This window comes from Mauremys reevesii, linkage group 25 (assembly GCF_016161935.1).
Source record: "Mauremys reevesii isolate NIE-2019 linkage group 25, ASM1616193v1, whole genome shotgun sequence".
Taxonomy (NCBI): Eukaryota; Metazoa; Chordata; order Testudines; family Geoemydidae; genus Mauremys; species Mauremys reevesii.
The window spans coordinates 5897692-5916575 of NC_052647.1; the positions used below are offsets into that span (position 1 = coordinate 5897692).

At 50.5% G+C, this 18884-nt stretch overlaps 1 protein-coding gene and 1 long non-coding RNA gene across 6 annotated transcripts in view; one reads left to right on the top strand and one right to left on the bottom strand.

Annotated features, from left to right (window-relative positions):
• The window catches only part of LOC120391433, a 341872-nt gene that overhangs the window by 156760 nt on the left and 166228 nt on the right, over positions 1 to 18884 (top strand). The window lies entirely within an intron of this gene.
• Positions 1 to 18884, bottom strand: part of LOC120391365 (adhesion G protein-coupled receptor E5-like) — a 209343-nt gene that overhangs the window by 108215 nt on the left and 82244 nt on the right. For all 5 annotated transcript variants that reach the window (XM_039514957.1, XM_039514959.1, XM_039514958.1 and 2 more), the window contains exons 8-10: positions 11504 to 11659; positions 7815 to 7970; positions 5413 to 5568 (exon numbers count right to left, since the gene is read on the bottom strand). In XM_039514957.1, coding sequence (XP_039370891.1) covers positions 5413 to 5568; positions 7815 to 7970; positions 11504 to 11659 — 468 coding nt within the window. The remainder of the gene's footprint in view (positions 1 to 5412; positions 5569 to 7814; positions 7971 to 11503; positions 11660 to 18884) is intronic.

Here is an 18884-nt window from a genome sequence, read left to right on the forward strand (position 1 = left end):
CATGAAATTTTGACAGGACACCCAATGCAACTACCAACTGCACCCCGCTAACCCCAGCTCAGATGGACATTCATTTGATGGATAACATAATGCTTAAGTATTGTCAGGCACTAATGAAATGTGTTAAGTCTTTTTATACACAGGTGAAGGAAGCACTACCGAAGGATCCTGTGCAACCTTGCCACTCGTTGGAACCAGGAGACTGGGTCTACATCAAGATCCATCAACGAAAGACTGCCTTGGCGCCATGCTGGAAAGGCCCTTTCCAAGTCCTGCTGACTACCAACACCGCTGTGAAGTGCCAAAGACTGGCTGCTTGGACCCAGGATTCTTACTGTAAAAAGACCCCTCCACCTCAGAAGAATTCTCCTACTGATGATTAGCCTATTCCTTTTTCTAGTTTTACTGTGCTTCTGGACAGCAGGAAAAAGGACAAGGTGACGTACTAGCAACCTCTCCCTTGTCCACTGACAGACCTACTGTGCCTTTGAACTTTTGTAGAAAAAGCAAATCATTACAGGATGATGTCCTGGTACTCTCCCCTGTAGGATGCTGAACCACAACTGCTTCAGGAAAGAAGAAGAAACACTCACTCCACTGACATTGCCATAGTCCAGGAATTACTGACTAAAAAGGACATTGAGAACTGACCCTGGTGAGTAAACAAAGGATTACACACTGGCAGGAAGAAATTTGTGGGACCCATGCTTGGGAATGTGGTATTAATTGGATTTTGGGGTTTATTCTACAGGCTGCGCCCTGTGTTTTGGATAAATCCTTCAGTATGTATTGCCCTCCCTAATTGGATTTTAAATGACATTGCCCTTATCCAGTTTTCAAATCACTTTTACATACCCAGATTGCTCACAAGGGGCTGCCATTAGATTAGCACAACGGAGAACCTGGAATAAGAGGACATTGGGCAGATTCCTGTGGGCTGGGGCTAATAGTGTCGTAGCCAATTGGACTATTCTTAAAGGCCATGAACATGATAAGAAATTGGGCCAACTAGAAAAGGCCACTAGCCTTGTTTTTGAAGCTCAGCTATCTTAAGTACAGGCTGGAGTTGGTGAGTTACATGTCATTTCCACCCTTAGTTCTATGACCCAGAAGTTACTGACAGAGATGGTATTGAATATCACTGAGGCTGGGAAGGCATTGCAGTGGGATCTAGACCAGACTTGGCCCACTGCCCTTACAGACGCATCAAGAGTACCATCTGATCTGTGGTCATGAAGACATACTTGGACACTTTCTGGATGGAAGTGTGGACATTCACAGTGCTCCTTCCAAGCATATGGACCAGTTAAGGGGGTGTGGGCTCCCACATACCGAATCCTGCCGGGTCTATGGGGAGGATGCATGTGGAGTGGGTGATTCACCGAGATATCTGGGAAGTGAGACCGCCTGATACTCCTAATCGATTTTTAGTTAGTGCTCCTGGGATTACAGCTGATATTTGGATGGGGTTAGGAAATCTACGGATATTTTGGCCATTAGAACCACCACAGCTTCAGTGTATATGGAAACTGAAGCCAGGGGAAGTTGTCACTGTTTATGACAATATTTGCTGGGAGGGTAGAGGTCAAGGAACTACCCTGACAGGACACCCACTTTTTCAAGCTAATGATAGCTGTGTGTACGTTAATGCCACCACTTTACAAGGTATACATATTAATCTTACCACTGCTGCAGGCAATCATATCATTTACTGGCCTGCAGATAGAATGTTGCAAGTAGCTTTTAGATTACAGGTATATTTTAATTGGACTAAAGTAGTGCCTGATCGGTTTCAAAATTTGCTTTCATTGTTACCGAGGTTCGAAGAATCTCTGAATTGCATGGGCAAATTCATATGCTTCGGAATATATATATCATACTGAACAGAATGCCTTTCATACAGCTTATAGAGTGTCTACTTTATGTACTAAGTATGATGTATTGTGCTTTGTAACCAAAACTGTACAACAACCCCATTATTTTATTCCTATGGGAATGTTATTGTTTGTAGTGTTGTTAGTTAGTTTAGGATTATGTTGTTGTTGTTGTAAAAGACGTAATGATAGTAATAATACCTTTCATGTTCATGCTAATCATGCATTGTCATTACATCCCATGAAAACCCCTAAGGTTGACATATCTGCTGTAGAATCTGAAATCCATGGTTTAATGCAAATTGAGATTTGAAATATTTGTTGTACTAGAAGTACAAAAGGGGGAGTGGAAGCCAATTAATAATTAACAAGGATTTGAAAAGATCTTAATGAATGTTAGTTAGTTAGCATGAGTTAGGCTAGCTGTGACCCTAATGACGTGAGATTTGTAGAAGCAAGATAATGTAAGACAGAGTGAATTGTGTGAAAGTTATTACGACCTTGCAATATGCAGTCTTGTTTTTTTCTAGTAGTGAGACAAATAAGATAGCAGAAAAGCTTATGTATAAACAAAATGTATTTGTTGCTTTTTACCGTCTGTATTATTGCTAGAAATTGTCTGTAACAAAGGTATAAAGGCTTGATGTAATTGTTTACGAGTTGAGAGACCTGTCCAGGACTGGGGTGACCCTGTGTCCTATGGCACTCTCTCCTCCATTGTAATTACTGGAGAAATAATAAAGTATTTGATTTTGCTGCACCCAAACAAAAGCGAACTAAGTTTTTCTCCAACAAGCCACACTAGGAAAGGAGCCGGGAGCTGTTTCTGGCTCTGGGGAAGCAGCCGGTATCGGAGCCGCAGGTTTGTTCCTGGCTCGGTGAATCTAAGTATCAGAAATAACCAGCAGTTTGGGGGATTGTCGGCCCCACTCTGCAGTTTGCCCTGATGGAGCAATCTCAGTGGGGCCCCTCCCAGGCACCAGTCACACCCTGTCACAAAGCAGAGGGTTGCCGGGAAGTTCACCGTCCGGTGCACGAACTCGGCACCGGTATTGCCGGCATTGCTACAACACAGTGACTGTGGAACCACATCCGAGCACCAGATTCCCCTGCCTGGCGCAGGATCAGATGGTTTGACGCGGGGCCGGCTTTAGGAAGTGCAGGGCCCGATTTGGCGGGGCCCTGGCAGGGATGACTCACCCAGCGGCGCTCCGGGTCTTTGCTCCGGGTCTTCCGTGGCACTGAAGGACCCGCCATCAAGACCCGGTAGGGAACCACCCGTGAGTACATCCCCATCCAACCCCACCCATGTCCTGCCCTCAGAAATCACAACCCATCAACCCCCCCACACTCCTTGTCCCCTGACCACTCCTTCCCAAGAGCCCCCACCCCAACTGCCCCCAGAATCCCACCCCCTACCCAACTCACCCTGCTCCCTGTCCCCTGACTGCCCCAACCCCATCCATCACCACCCCGACAGACCCCGGAACTCCCACGCCTACCCAACCCCCATTCCCGGCCCCTGTCCGCCTCCCAGAACCTCTGCCCGATCCAACCTCCCGACCCGCTCTCTGTCCGTGGGATTCCCTGCCCCTGCCTTATTCAGCCCCCCCAGACCCGGTCTCTTACCATGACGCTTACCCCCACCGGAGCCGAGCCGGGACGCGAGCCAGAGCCGCGCCGCCTGGCCAGAGTCAGGGCCGGGCCAGGCTGGAGCCGCACAGCACCTCCCTGGTGCCCTCCTCGCACCCCCCGCCCCAGCTTACCTGCTTGTTTCCAGGCTTCCCGCGCAAACATCTGATTCGCGGGAAGCAGGTGAGGGGGAGGAGAGGGGGGAGGAGCATTCAGGGGAGGAGCGGGAGGTGAGCTGGGGCCGGGGGCGGGGCGGACGGCTGCTGGAGCTTGGGAACCGGCTTCAGCTCACCACTGGGTGCGGGGCCCGATTCAGGGGAATCGAGGGAATCGGCGTAAAGCCGGCCCTGAGGGGTGGGGAATGTTTTGTCTGAAGCAGCAGGAGAAGGGCACAAGGGGGGTAACAAGCATGTTGTGAGACACACAAGCTGGGACGTTGGTTGTTTATCCCGGATGGTTTGTCTCAGTCTGTAACTGTCGGGGTCCACTGGCAGAGGCAGACGTGTGGCCGTGTCCCTGTGGCATCTCTGGGCGCTGGCACCGGGCTGCATTGGGGATAAACCTGGCCGAGCGCCTTGGCCACTGCCCCGACTCTGGGCTGTCTGGGCACTTCGCTGGAGGTCTGCCGGGCCGGCGACCCGCCCAGAGCCGGGACAGCACACGGAGCGGACGAACGCCAACCCCACGTCCCCGCCCCAGACTGCTGAAACTCGGGGGGCCTCAGGGCAGCCTGGGGCTGGGCTGGCAATGCCAGTCACAGCACATGCCCCTCCCAGCGCTGCCCACGCAGGGAGCTTGGGGCAGTGGGAGGGTCCCTCGAACTAGCAGCTGCGCCCCCTAGAGGCCAGAGCAGAGCATGGCTGCCTGCCCACAGCGGAAGCTCAAAATATAGGGGACCAGGGGCAAATTCAAGAACGCTTTAGCCCAATTCCCAGAGCCGTTCCCGGGGTCCCTTCCCAGGCTCAGCGGGGCACTAGCAGCCCAGATGCTGCGTGCTGGGGCCAGCGAGGGTCCCCTCCCCCCTCCCCAGCGCATCTCTGCAGCACAAGGAGTTTGCCCTGTGGGTCTGTTTATTCCCCATCCAAGCGCCGGGCACAGGGGTGAGCCCGGACCCATGTGCTGTAGGAGCAGACAAGGCCACGACCTATCAGAGAGGGGCCAGGAGGCCATTTGGCCTGGGCTGCAAGTTCAAAGGGGACTCAAATTTAGACACTTAATTTTCTGGCATTTGATAAGTTTTGCAACTTGTTTTTATGAGCGTCCCTATCGGACCAAAATCAATGTGACCCACCTTCCCTCAACTTAGAGCTGCAAATTCAAGCAAATAAGAGATGTGGTTTGGTAAGACATAATTTTTTTGTTAACTGATACAGATTTTGTCATATTAAAGAGTTAAAAATGCTCATAGATATTGTGTGATTTTGTCAGTTTGCCTGCGTCAGTGGCTTCAGGTGAACGGACCTTCAACGTGTTGAAGCAGGGAAAGAACTATCCCCGTTCAGCTATGGGACAGGAGCGTGTGAATGGGCTCCCCACGCTTAACGTCAAAACACTGCACGACAGCGAGATTTTTCCTTAGTAATTAGTGCATTTACACAGAAAAAGGCTCCAAAAGCATTTGTTAAATAAACAATATTCAAATTACGTCTCACTCTTTCTTTGGTGCCTTATTTTGTTTTCATGTGTCGTCATTTTGTATGTTTATTATGGCTGGGGCCTCAACAGCTGGAAGTGGCCTGCACCTCTCTGGACCTCTGAGAGGGCCTGGGCGAGGGTCACGTCTCATCACAGCCTCACTGATGCCTCGGGCCACTGCCAAAGGTGGCAGCAGCCCCAGTGCGGCCTCTTGCTGGGAATGGGCATTGGGGTGGGGGGTCTCAGCAGGTGGGAGCAGTGGAGAACTCACCCTGGCAGCTGTTCTCACTCATGTGCGTGAACTTGGCTTTCCCAGAGCTGGGCTCGTAGCCATCGATGCAGCTGCAGTAATAACTCCCAGGCACGTTGGTGCAGTTTCCGTGGGGTCCGCAGTCTGCAGGGCTCGGGCCCTGACACTCGTCAATATCTGCAGCACAAGAGGGGACGCTCTGTACAGTCCTGCCAGGGAGACGTTCCTGCATCGTCCACCTGTACTGAGCTGGGTTATGGATCCATTGCGACTGGGACCCTGGGAGTTTAACAATCACAGGCCTGACTCTCAGCTACGCTCAGGCAGCACTAGGCTGCTCTGGCAGCGGAACGGCCATTGGAAAATCCCCCACCCTGCAAAAGGTGCCACCCCAGCTTGTGTGGAGCTGCTGTAGGGGTCCTGCCCCCACCCTGCTCCTAGCCCAAAGATGGGCAAACTACTGCCCGTGGACCACATCCGGTCTGCGTGACCATCCTTCCTGGACTTTGAGCTCCCGGCCGGGGAAGCTAGCCCCTGGTTCCTCCCTGCTGTCCTCCTCCCCAGCTGCAGCTCATCATGCCACCAGCGCTCCGGGAGGTGCAGCTGCCAGTCTCCTGATGCTCTGAGCGGCATGGTAAGGGGGCGGGGAGCTGGGGGGTTGGATACGGGGCAGGGGGTCCCCAGGAGCAGTCAGAGGACAGTGAGCAGGGGGCAGGTGGATGGGGTGGAGGTTCAGGATGGGGGCGGTCAGGGGACAGGGTGTGTGTGAACAGGTGTGGGAGTCACAGGGGGCCTCTCGGGGGCAGGGGTGTGAATGGGGTTGGGGGCAGTCAGGGTTGGATAGCGGGTGGGGTCCCAGGGGGGCAGTTTAACATAACATAATTGGAGATATACCTCCTAGAACTGGAAGGGACTTTGAAAGGTCATTGAGTCCAGCCCCCCTGCCTTCACTAGCAGGACCAAGTACTGGATTTTGCCCCAGACCCCAAGCAGCCCCTCAAGGATTGAACTCACAACCCTGGGTTTAGCAGACCAATGTTCAAACCACTGAGCGATCCCTTCCACCCAGGGACATGGCATTTTGGGAGGGTCCAGTCAGTCTACAAGGAGCAGGGGGGGTTGGATGGGTCAGAGGCTCTGAGGGGGGCAGTCAGGGGGCAGGAAGTGGGAGGGGGAAGATAGGGGGCAGGGACCAGGCTGTTTGGGGAGACAGAACCTTCACTACCCGGCCCTCCATACAGTTTCAGACCCCGATGTGGCCCTCGAGCCAAAAAGTTTGCCCACCCCTGTCCTAGCCCCTGATGTAGGGGCTGAAGCCAGGGCCCAGCACTGCAGCTATTCCGTGCCCCCCAGAACCCAGTGGGGAGGATCGGGGGTGGGGCTGGGGCACACTGTGCTGGGGCTATTCTCTCCTCCCCAGGGCCCATAGGGGGCAGAGCGCACGGTGCTATTTCCATGGCCCAGACACGAGGCCTCTTCCCAGCTCAGGGGGACACTAGCAGCCCAGATGCTGCGTGCTGGGGCCAGCGAGGGTCCCCTCCCCCCTCCCCAGCGCATCTCTGCAGCACAAGGAGTTTGCCCTGTGGGTCTGTTTATTCCCCATCCAAGCGCCGGGCATAGGGGTAAGCCCGGACCCATGTGCTGTAGGAGCAGACAAGGCCACGGCTCATCAGAGAGGGGCCAGGAGGCCATTTGGCCTGGGCTGCAAGTTCAAAGGGGACTCAAATTTAGACACTTAATTTTTGTGGCATTTGATAAGTTTTGCAACTTGTTTTTATGTGCATCCCTAGCGGACCAAAATCAATGTGACCCACCTTCCCTCAGCTTAGAGCTGCAAATTCAAGCAAATAAGAGATGTGGTTTGGTAAGACATAATTTTTTGTTAACTGATATAGATTTTGTCATATTAAAGAGTTAAAAATGCTCATAGATATTGTGTGTTTTTGTCAGTTTGCCTCGTCAGTGGCTTCAGGTGAAGGCACCTTCAACGTGTTGAAGCAGGGAAAGAACTATCCCCGTTCAGCTATGGGACAGGAGCGTGTGAATGGGCTCCCCATGCTTAACATCAAAACAGTGCACGACAGTGAGATTTTTCCTCAGTAATTAGTGCATTTACACAGAAAAAGGCTCCAAAAGCATTTGTTAAATAAACAATATTCAAATGACGTCTCACTCTTTTTTTGGTGCTTTGTTTTCATGTGTCGTCATTTTGTATGTTTATTATGGCTGGAGGCCTCAACAGCTGGAAGTGGCCTGCGCCTCTCTGGACCTCTGAGACGGCCTGGGCGAGGGTCATGTCTCATCACAGCCTGGCTGAGGCCTCGGGCCACTGCCAAAGCCGGCAGCAGCCCCAGTGCGGCCCCTTGCTGGGAATGGGTATGAGGGGTGGGGGTCTCAGCAGGTGGGGGCAGGGGAGAGCTCACCCCGGCAGCTGTTCTCACTCCTGTGCGTGAAGTTGGCTTTCCCAGAGCTGGGCTCGTAGCCATCGATGCAGGTGCAGTAGTAACTCCCAGGCACGTTGGTGCAGTTTGCGTGGGGTCCGCAGTCTGCCGGGCTTGGGCCCTGACACTCGTCAATATCTGTAATGCAAGAGGGGACGCTCTGTACAGTCCCGGCAGGGAGACGTTCCCAGTATCACCCCCTAGCCCCCCGCACTGAGCAGGGTGACAGGACCCAGGCAACCGGGCCTCAGGCAGCTTAACAATCACAGGCCTGATTCTCAGCTACACTCAGGCAGCACTAGGCTGCTCTGGCAGCGGAACGGCCACTGGAGAATCCCCCACCCTGCAAAAGGGGCCACCCAGCTGGTGGGGAGCTGCTGTCAGGGTCCTGCCCCCACCCTGCTGCTAGCCCCTGATGTAGGGGCCAAGGCCGGGGCCCAGCACTGCAGCTATTCCCTGCCCCCCAGGACCCATGGAGGAGGATCGGGGTGGGGCTGGAGCACACTGTGCTGGGGCTATTCTCTCCTCCCCAGGGCCCATAGGGGCAGAGCGCACGGTGCTATATCCATGGCCCAGACACGAGGCCCCTTCCCAGGCTCAGCGGGACACTAGCAGCTCAGATGCTGCGTGCTGGGGCCAGCGAGGGTCCCTTCCCCCCTCCCCAGCGCATCTCTGCAGCACAAGGAGTTTGCTCCATGGGTCTGTTTATTCCCCATCTAAGTGCCGGGCACAGGGGTGAGCCCGGACCCATGTGCTGTAGGAGCAGACAAGGCCACGACCTATCAGAGAGGGGCCTGGAGGCCATTTGGCCTGGGCCGCAAGTTCAAAGGGGACTCAAATTTAGACACTTAATTTTGTTGCATTTGATAAGTTTTGCAACTTGTTTTTATGCCCGTCCCTATCGGACCAAAATCAATGTGACCCACCTTCTCTCAGCTTAGAGCTGCAAATTCAAGCAAATAAGAGATGTGGTTTGGTAAGACATAATTTTTTTGTTAACTGATACAGATTTTATCATATTAAAGAGTTAAAAATGTTCATAGCTATTGCGTGCTTTTGTCAGCTTGCCTGCGTCAGTGGCTTCAGGTGAAAGGACCTTAGAATCATAGAATCTCAGGGTTCGAAGGGACCTCAGGAGGTCATCTAGTCCAACCCCCTGCTCAAAGCAGGACCAAACCCAACTAAATCAATCATCCCAGCCAGGGCTTTGTCAAGCCTGACTTTAAAAACCTCTAAGGAAGGAGATTCCACCACCTCCCTAGGTAACCCATTCCAGTGCTTCACCACCCTTACTAGTGAAAAAGTTTTTCCTAATGTCCAACCTAAACCTCCCCCTCTGCAACTTGAGACCATTACTCCTTGTTCTGTCATCTTCTACTACTGAAAACAGTCTAGATCCATCCTCTTTGGAACCCCCTTTCAGGTAGTTGAAAGCAGCTATCAAATCCCCCCTCATTCTTCTCTTCTGCAGACCAAACAATCCCAGTTCCCTCAGCCTCTCCTCATAAGTCATGTGCTCCAGCCCCCTAATCATTTTTGTTGCCCTCCGCTGGACTCTCTCCAATTTATCCACATCCTTCTTGTAGTGTGGGGCCCAAAACTGGACACAGTTCTCCAAATGAGGCCTCACCAGTGCTGAGTAGAGGGGAATGATCACATCCCTCGATCTGCTGGAAATGCCCCTACTTATACAACCCAAAATGCAATTAGCCTTCCTGGCAACAAGGGCACACTGTTGACTCATATTCAGCTTTTCGTCCACCATAACCCCTAGGTCCTTTTCTGCAGAACTGCTGCCCAGCCATTCGGTGCCTAGTCCGTAACAGTGCATGGGATTCTTCCGTCCTAAGTGCAGGACTCTGCACTTGTCCTTGTTGAACCTCATCATATTTCTTTTGGCCCAATCCTCTAATTTGTCTAGGTCCCTCTGTATCCTATCCCTACCCTCCAGCGTATCAACCACTCCTCCCAGTTTAGTGTCATCTGCAAACTTGCTGAGAGTGCAGTCCACACCATCCTCCAGATCGTTAATGAAGATATTGAACAAAACCGGCTCCAGCACCGACCCTTGGGGCACTCCACTTGATACCGGCTGCCAACTAGACATGGAACCATTGATCACTACCCGTTAAGCCCGACAATCTAGCCAGTTTTCTATCCACCTTACCGTCCATTCATCCAGCCCATACTTCTTTAACTTGCTGGCAAGAATACTATGGGAGACTGTATCAAAAGCTTTGCTAAAGTCCAGAAATAGCACATCCACTGCTTTCCCCTCATCCACAGAGCCGGTTATCTCATCATAGAAGGCAATTAGGTTAGTCAGGCATGAAGTGCCCTTGGTGAATCCATGCTGACTGTTCCTGATCACTTTCCCCTCCTTTAAGTGGTTCAGAATTGATTCCTTGAGGACCTGTTCCATGATTTTTCCAGGGACTGAGGTGAGACTGACTGGCCTGTAGTTCCCTGGATCTTTCTTCTTCCCTTTTTTAAAGATGGGCACTACATTAGCTTTTTTCCAGTCGTCCGGGACCTCCCCCGATGACCATGATTTTTCAAACATAATGGCCAATGGTTCTGCAATCTCATCGGCCAACTCCTTTAGCACCCTCGGATGCAGCACATCTGGCCCCATGGACTTGTGCTCGTCCAGCTTTTCTAAATAGTCCCGAACTACTTCTTTCTCCACAGAGAGCTGGTCATCTCCCCATACCATGCTGCAGAGTGCAGCTGTCTGGGAGCTGACCTTGTCTGTGAAGACAGAGGCAAAAAAAGCATTGAGTACACTAGCTTTCTCCACATCCTCTGTCACTAGATTCCCTCCCTCATTCAGCAAGGGGCCCACACTTTCCTTGACTTTCTCCTTGTTGCTAACATACCTGAAGAAACCCTTCTTGTTACTCCTAACATCTCCGGCTAGCTGCAACTCCAAGTGTGATTTGGCCTTCCTAATTTCACTCCTGCATGCCTGAACAATACTTTTATACTCCTCCCTGGTTATTTGTCCAATCTTCCACTTCTTGTAAGCGGTTCTTTTGTGTTTAAGACGAGCAAGGATTTCACTGTTAAGCCAAGCTGGTCGCCTGCTATATTTACTTTTCTTCCTACACATCGGGATGGTTTGTTCCTGCAACCTCAACAAGGTTTCTTTAAAATACAGCCAGCTTTCCTCGACTCCTTTCCCCATCAGTTCCCTGAGGGAGTTGAAGTCTGCTTTTCTGAAGTCCAGGGTCTCTGTTCTACTGTTCTCCTTTCTTCCTTGTGTCAGCTATGGGACTAGAGCGTGTGAATGGGCTCCCCATGCTTAACGTCAGCTGTGACATTGCACAACAGCGAGATTTTCCTCAGTAATTAGTACATTTGCACAGAAAAACGCTACAAAAGCATTTGTTAAATAAACAATATTTAAATTACGTCTCACTCTTTTTTTGGTGCTTTGTTTTCATGTGTCGTCATTTTGTATGTTTATTATGGCTGGAGGCCTCAACAGCTGGAAGTGGCCTGCGCCTCTCTGGACCTCTGAGACGGCCTGGGCTAGGGTCAGGTCTCATCACAGCCTGGCTGAGGCCTCGGGCCACTGCCAAAGCCGGCAGCAGCCCCAGTGCGGCCCCTTGCTGGGAATGGGTATGAGGGGTGGGGGTCTCAGCAGGTGGGGGCAGGGGAGAGCTCACCCCGGCAGCTGTTCTCACTCCTGTGCGTGAAGTTGGCTTTCCCAGAGCTGGGCTCGTAGCCATCGATGCAGGTGCAGTAGTAACTCCCAGGCACGTTGGTGCAGTTTGCGTGGGGTCCGCAGTCTGCCGGGCTCGGGCCCTGACACTCGTCAATATCTGTAATGCAAGAGGACGCTCTGTACAGTCCCGGCAGGGAGACGTTCCCAGTATCACCCCCTAGCCCCCCGCACTGAGCAGGGTGACAGGACCCAGGCAACCGGGCCTCAGGCAGCTTAACAATCACAGGCCTGATTCTCAGCTACACTCAGGCAGCACTAGGCTGCTCTGGCAGCGGAACGGCCACTGGATAATCCCCCACCCTGCAAAAGGGGCCACCCAGCTGGTGGGGAGCTGCTGTCAGGGTCCTGCCCCCACCCTGCTGCTAGCCCCTGATGTAGGGGCCAAGGCCGGGGCCCAGCACTGCAGCTATTCCCTGCCCCCCAGGACCCATGGAGGAGGATCGGGGTGGGGCTGGAGCACACTGTGCTGGGGCTATTCTCTCCTCCCCAGGGCCCATAGGGGCAGAGCGCACGGTGCTATATCCATGGCCCAGACACGAGGCCCCTTCCCAGGCTCAGCGGGACACTAGCAGCTCAGATGCTGCATGCTGGGGCCAGCGAGGGTCCCTTCCCCCCTCCCCAGCGCATCTCTGCAGCACAAGGAGTTTGCTCCATGGGTCTGTTTATTCCCCATCTAAGTGCCGGGCACAGGGGTGAGCCCGGACCCATGTGCTGTAGGAGCAGACAAGGCCACGACCTATCAGAGAGGGGCCTGAGGCCATTTGGCCTGGGCCGCAAGCTCGGTGCGGTGCCAGGCCTGGAAGTAGCATTTCTGTGTGCGAGGGGATCTCAGCAGGTGGGGGCAGGGAGAGCTCACCCCGGCAGCTGTTCTCACTCATGTGCGTGAAGTTGGCTTTCCCAGAGCTGAGCTCGTAGCCATCGATGCAGGTGCAGTAGTAACTCCCAGGCACGTTGGTGCAGTTTGCTTGGGGTCCGCAGTCTGCCGGGCTCGGGCCCAGACACTCCTCAATATCTGGAACACAAGAGGGGACGCTCTGTACAGTCCTGGCAGGGAGACATTTCTGTATCACCCACCTCTGCTGAGCAGGGTGACAGGACCCAGGCGACCGGGCCACTAGCAGCTTAACAATCACAGGCCTGATTCTCAGTGACACTCAGGCCACTCAGAGCTTGGCTGCTCTGGCAGGGGAGCGGCCACTCAAGAATATGGTGTATTGAAAACTGTGCTAACATCACAAGCTCTCACTTAACATCTGCAAGGGGCTTTCCTGGTCCTGCTTGCGGGCTAGGGGGCTTGGATGACAAGTATGTGATCTGGGGTTTTCAGCAGTGTGTCTGCCAAAGGGCCAGCCTAGAGCAAAGAGGGTTAGTTGTGCCCGTCTGCCTTCAGGAGCAGCCTGCTTTGTCTCTCTCTGTTTGGGGTCCTCGTGTGCTAGGGTTCTGGATTCTGAGAATAACCTCGTGTTGAGCTGCAGCCTGCCAGCGAGAGGATGTGACGCCTTGTTTCTAACTGTGTGCGTGTGCTGTGACTGTAACAGAGGGAAGGGGACCTTCAGAGCCCAGAACAGCCACTGTGGCCTCTCAGGGCCAAGCCCCAATGGGGCCAAGATTTGGGGAGATTGAGGAGTCCATGATTGAAGCTGAGTTGCCCAAGGGGTGGGAACACTGGGACTTGGCAGAAATCCCCCTCAGGTTCCAATCACAGAGGAACCCACAGGCATTGCCAGCCTGGGTCAGCCCCGAGGCCCATCTACCCTGGTATCCCGTCTGCGACAGGTGCTACAGAGGAAGGTGTCAGAGTCTCGCAGCAGCAGCCGGGGGATAATCTTCTCCCATGAAGGTCTCCTCCTGATCTCTAATAGTCAGAGGTCGACTTAAGCCCTGAAGTGGGAGCTTTTCCCTCCCTCCCAGAATTATTGCCCATTAACTAGCACAGCTCCAGGCATTGTCGTTCCCCATAGAACCAGCCGGTCCCTCTTTAAAACTCGACACATTCACAGCCCCCTGGTCGCGGTAGCAGTGAGTTCCAGAGGCTAATGCTGTCCTGCGTGGAGGAGTATTTCCTTGTATCTGCTTTGAATTTGCCCCTTTTCAATTCAATTCTCTCCACACACTGCCCCTTGCTCACTGATCTTTCTAAAGCTCCTGATTTTCTAAGTTAATCTGATTTTGTTTTAATGCCTGGGATTGTCGTCACGAGCTCAGCCATGCAGTTAAGACCCACTGGAGCCGAGTTCAGTGCGTCTCTGGGCAGGGCTGGAGCTAAGCACGTGCTTTGCTGACTCGGGGGGCTCAGGGAGCACAGACAGGGACCAACACCAAGCGATTTAGCAGCTGGCAGCTTCCACCATCCCCCAGTAGAGACACCAGCATGTGGGTATCCCCTGCCAGGGGACTGGCATTGGTGCATGCGCCAGCTTCACCAGCGCAAAGGGGTCTCCAAATCCACTGGACTGCGAGCCCAGAGAGACCTCTCGGTCTGTGCCCTGGACAAACTCCCTGCCCTGGGGGAGTGACGCGGAGCTGCCCAGCCCGTGTGTCCCTGCGCCATGCCGCTGGAAGCCAGGGTGTCTGAGGGAAGCCTGGGGCTGGGCTGGCAATGCCAGTCCCAGCACATCCCCCTCACAGCACAGCCCTGGGGGAGCGACATGGAGCTGGAGCAGAGAGAGGCTGGAGCAGGGGCCTGGCACAAGGCCAGAACCAAAGTCAGCAGAAGTGATGCTCTGAGCAAAGTCCGGCCCTGTGGGACACTGAGCCAGAAAGGGTTAAGCACCTTGCAGGCTAAATGACCCAAATTCTGCCTTTGAAGCCTGTGGAAGCCAATTAATAATTAACAAGGATTTGAAAAGATCTTAATGAATGTTAGTTAGTTAGCATGAGTTAGGCTAGCTGTGACCCTAATGACGTGAGATTTGTAGAAGCAAGATAATGTAAGACAGAGTGAATTGTGTGAAAGTTATTACGACCTTGCAATATGCAGTCTTGTTTTTTTCTAGTAGTGAGACAAATAAGATAGCAGAAAAGCTTATGTATAAACAAAATATATTTGTTGCTTTTTACCGTCTGTATTATTGCTAGAAATCGTCTGTAACAAAGGTATAAAGGCTTGATGTAATTGTTTACCAGTTGAGAGACCTGTCCGGGACTGGGGTGACCCTGTGTCCTATGGCACTCTCTCCCTCCATTGTAATTACTGGAGAAATAATAAAGTATTTAATTTTGCTGCACCCAAACAAAAAGCAAGAACTAAGATTTTCTCCGACAATTTGGGGGCTCGTCTGGGATGGCAACGCCCACGGACCCACAGACGGCTACTACGGATCATTCCCCTTCGAACCCCATGGCGCCACATGAGAGGTATGAGACCTTTGAAATCTCTATTGGGGTATCGGAGGAGGATTTTCCCTGAGGACGTCTGTCTCTGTTGGGCTCACGCCATCTGAACTTATTGACTGTGCAGCAGGATCAGATGCAAAGTGGTATTGGGGAAAGGCCCCAATAAGGTTAGTTTATTGCAGTACTGGGAACTGCTGAGTTGGCCAAGGAAATGCATAAGGTAAATGCATAAGGTAATGCATAGGTAAATGCATTAGAATGCACCGGTGCTGAGGGGTTTTTAACCGCCTCAAGAGGGGTTGTCATACCGCCTCATGGTATTGGTCCGGACCAGGTAAAGATGCATCGTGGTTAAAAAAAAAAATTAAAAAGATAAAAAGGTTAAAAAAAGGGTTAAAAAAAAAAGAGGCCTTGGTGTGTGTGTGTGTGTACACCAGTGTGAGTGATCGTTATCGGAAGACGCCCAGAGTACCCTGTGAAGCGGAAGCTAATGATCAGGACTGCTCTAACGCAAGCCCGGTAACTAGTGAATCTTTAGGAGATCCGACCCACGGTGGGCTGACTCAGCCTGGCATAGTCCAGCGAGGAAGCTGCCTGGGTCTAGGAGTGTGTGAACCCATCTTCCCTCCCCTTTCCCTTCTGTGTGGGCTACTGACAATCTGATCATCTCACTGGATGCAATTAGAGTAAGCGGCGCCGTCTCCCAGAGACTAGCCGACGCTCTTTGCTGAAGGGAGGTGTAGGAGAGTCGTAGTCTTCCTTGTGAGTCTCTCCTGTGTGAGTGCCCTGTAGGGAAAGATCCTTAGTTTTTGAGCCGCTAGCGCGGACAGGGCACCCTCTCTGTGTGTGTAAGTGGAACATGGGTAAGGGACAGTCTAAACATTCCACCTTACCCCCTAAGGGTACCCCAGCATATTACATGTACGTACATTATGGTCCTAAAACCTGCAGGTATTTAGAGAATTGGAATCTTCACACGTGTGAAAATCCATCTAAACAATGCCCATTAAAAGGTACCTTCAATCTAAATAAGATCATATATCTCAGAGGAGCCTTTAATCACCAAAGAAAAGCCTCTGACACAGTGTGAGCAATTTGTCTAGGAACGGGTTAATTTGAAATTCAGCTTAGCCTGAGATAAAGGAGAAGTTGTTTTGTGTTCAAGGTCAAGAATCAGTGCGGACTATGCTAAGTGCAAAGAAAAACTGCTTTCAGCCTCAGCTGATGTGGAAAAATAAAGACAGAGGCAAACCAAAGGCAGTACAAGTTACAGAATTGGAATTGTATTTGCAAAGCTTAGCTTTCCAGTGAGACATGTGTGAGTATTAAAGTGGCTTAAGGCTTGGGGCATTCATGTTTTTCCTGTGTGAGGTGGGAGCATTCCCAACACTCTCCATTGTTGTTTTATTATTTTTAATGAAGCTTTAAAATTTGATTATATGCTCTGTCAGTCTGATCACCTGACATGAGGGATAAATTAGTAACAGGAATTTGTCACAGTTTGGTGAGCAATTATGTATGGGGGAGCCCTGCAGAATTTCCACCTCTATCTGTTTTACCCTTGTTATTTTATGTTTGCTTTGTTTGGTATTGTTGGTGTTATATGATAAGGATTGTATGATTATAGGTGAGCCCTAATAGAATAAGGAAACACTATCTGGTTTTGTTCTGTTTTGTTTAACCGGTTACTGTTGTTTTTCTGCTCTGTTCATTTGGGCGTTGGGTGTGTGAGCGGAACTGAACTTCTCATTCGTAATTCCTCAGAGTGGAAGCCATGTGTGCGATGAAGCTCTGAGGTTGTATTGAGATCTTTCTGTCCCGCCCCCTGTAACGGACAATGTAATAGAAGTAGAAAAATCTGGCTTAGACTGTAATTCTCTCTGCTTTCTGTGTAATTTTCTTTTCTGTTTAAGTGCCAGCATACAAATGGGTGGGTCTCTGGGTAGACCCCCTAAAGTGGTTTGGATTATGTGTTAAGTAAATGGCCTTTACCCAATGGCCATGTATTTTTGCCCGGGTAGCAACCCTTACTAGGGAGGACTCGGGTAGTCTTGTGAGTAGAAATGTTTTGGGGTATAGACCAGAAGGGTGGGAGCTAGTTGAGAAGCTCACCATCCTAGCTAAACTGGTAGAGGAGCGAATTAGTGCCCCTGGAAGGCACGGTTCCGCGAGAAAAAAAGGATCGGGCCCAGACGGGCAGGCAACAGACAAAGAGATTGGAAAACAGGTTGGAAACTTTTCAGGGTGTAGTGGAAAGAAGGAGTAAGTGAATATAAGCATGAGGATTTCAAATACTCAAGAGGATATTTGGAATGGTGATTTGAGTTGATAAAAGTGACTGTTGGGAAACAAGCAAGTGATTTTTAAGAAAGGGAAATGTTGACTCTGTAGTTGCTGGAGGGAACAGCAGTTGAACTTTGTAAAAATGCTAAAGAGACAAGTTTTTGGTGTCTTTGAAATGTTTGTAAATAAATTCAGGCAAAGAAATTATTAGATTGCAATCATTTGGCTATGAACAATTTTGTTAAATCAGTTCAAGAATGTATACAGTGCTATGTAATGAAAATTTTATTAGGCTATAAAGGCACTATAAGTGGTGATGTTTTCTTTCAGTGTTTAAAAGCAGGAGTTAAAAGAAAAAAAGCGAGCCAGAAAGCATCTGTGTTAATGCAAATTAACTAACTGATAAGGTAGAGGCCGCTGAACCAGGGCTGTCTAAGAAACACATACGAGAAAATATGGGGTAATTCCTCTGTTTTGCCTAGAATCAACAAGAGTATTTGTATATTTTAAGTATTTAACTGCCCAGAAGGGGTGGATCTCTGTTTTTGTCTTTCAGATAATCAAAGAAAACTAATGCCAGCTGCACAACATTCAACGTACCATGATTTACTGGCACGGTCAAAATTATGTTGTGTGTTCTATGTTCTGTCTTGTGGTGTTTGTCTCGTGGCCAGAATTGTTGTGTTTAATATTTTCATGGGATGGTCTGATTTGAACTCAGGCGGAAGTGTTGGATTGAAATGCAGATACTTGTTTTGTTCAACTTAGAATACAAAGTGTTTGGTTACATCAGAAAAATGTGATATACTAAAGTCTAATACATTTTCTTAAGTAAGAGAAAGAAACTACATTGGCCAAATCTTTTAATTAAGAATTGTTGTTAAAATTTGCATACTAACAGTCTTTGGAAGCAAGGACATGAAAAGTTAACCCACTCCCCATATTGTACAAGGGATCCTTCTGGCTACCTCAGACTTTTAGCCACAGGGCTGGGGATGGTGGAAAGCTATTGGACTAGAGGTTATATTAAGTGAACTTCTCAAAGTGGGTGTGCTTGTCCTGGCTTGTTGTTCCAAAGTTCTGTAATAAGGTTATTTTAATGAAAGGGTATATGTGGCATACATTGAATAATAAGACTAATGTACTGTATAACAGTAATGTTTATGTGTTCATGGTATAAAAGAAGGTGTATAAGTAAAGAGTAAAAGTTTCCTTTGTAGGTTAAGAAAAAAAAAGCCATGAAGGGAGAAAAAGAGAATAGCTAACATGCGCTGGCCCCAGTCAAGGACACCGCTCACGACTAGGACTTCACTGACTACCAAGGAAAGGGGGGCATGGTTGCTGCAGTTCAACGAAATTGGTGTGCAGCAGGCAGCCCACCCTCCTCCTTGGGGCCTTTTGTAAATATTCAGCTTGATTTTATTTCAATGTCTAAATGTTGTGGTTATGGATATGTATTAGTTTTCGTTGATGTATTTACCAATTGGATTGCAGCTTTTCCCTGCAGGAAAGCAGATGTCAGGACTGTTGTGAAATTTTGCTTAAAGATTTTGTGCCACGTTTTGGCATCCCTGTGAGTATCAACAGTGATCGTGGAACTCATTTTACTGGACAGATTGTAAAGGAGTTATGTGCAGCTCACTGCCCTCACCACCCACAGTCTGCTGGGACAGTGGAACGCCAGAACGGGATTTTAAACGAAT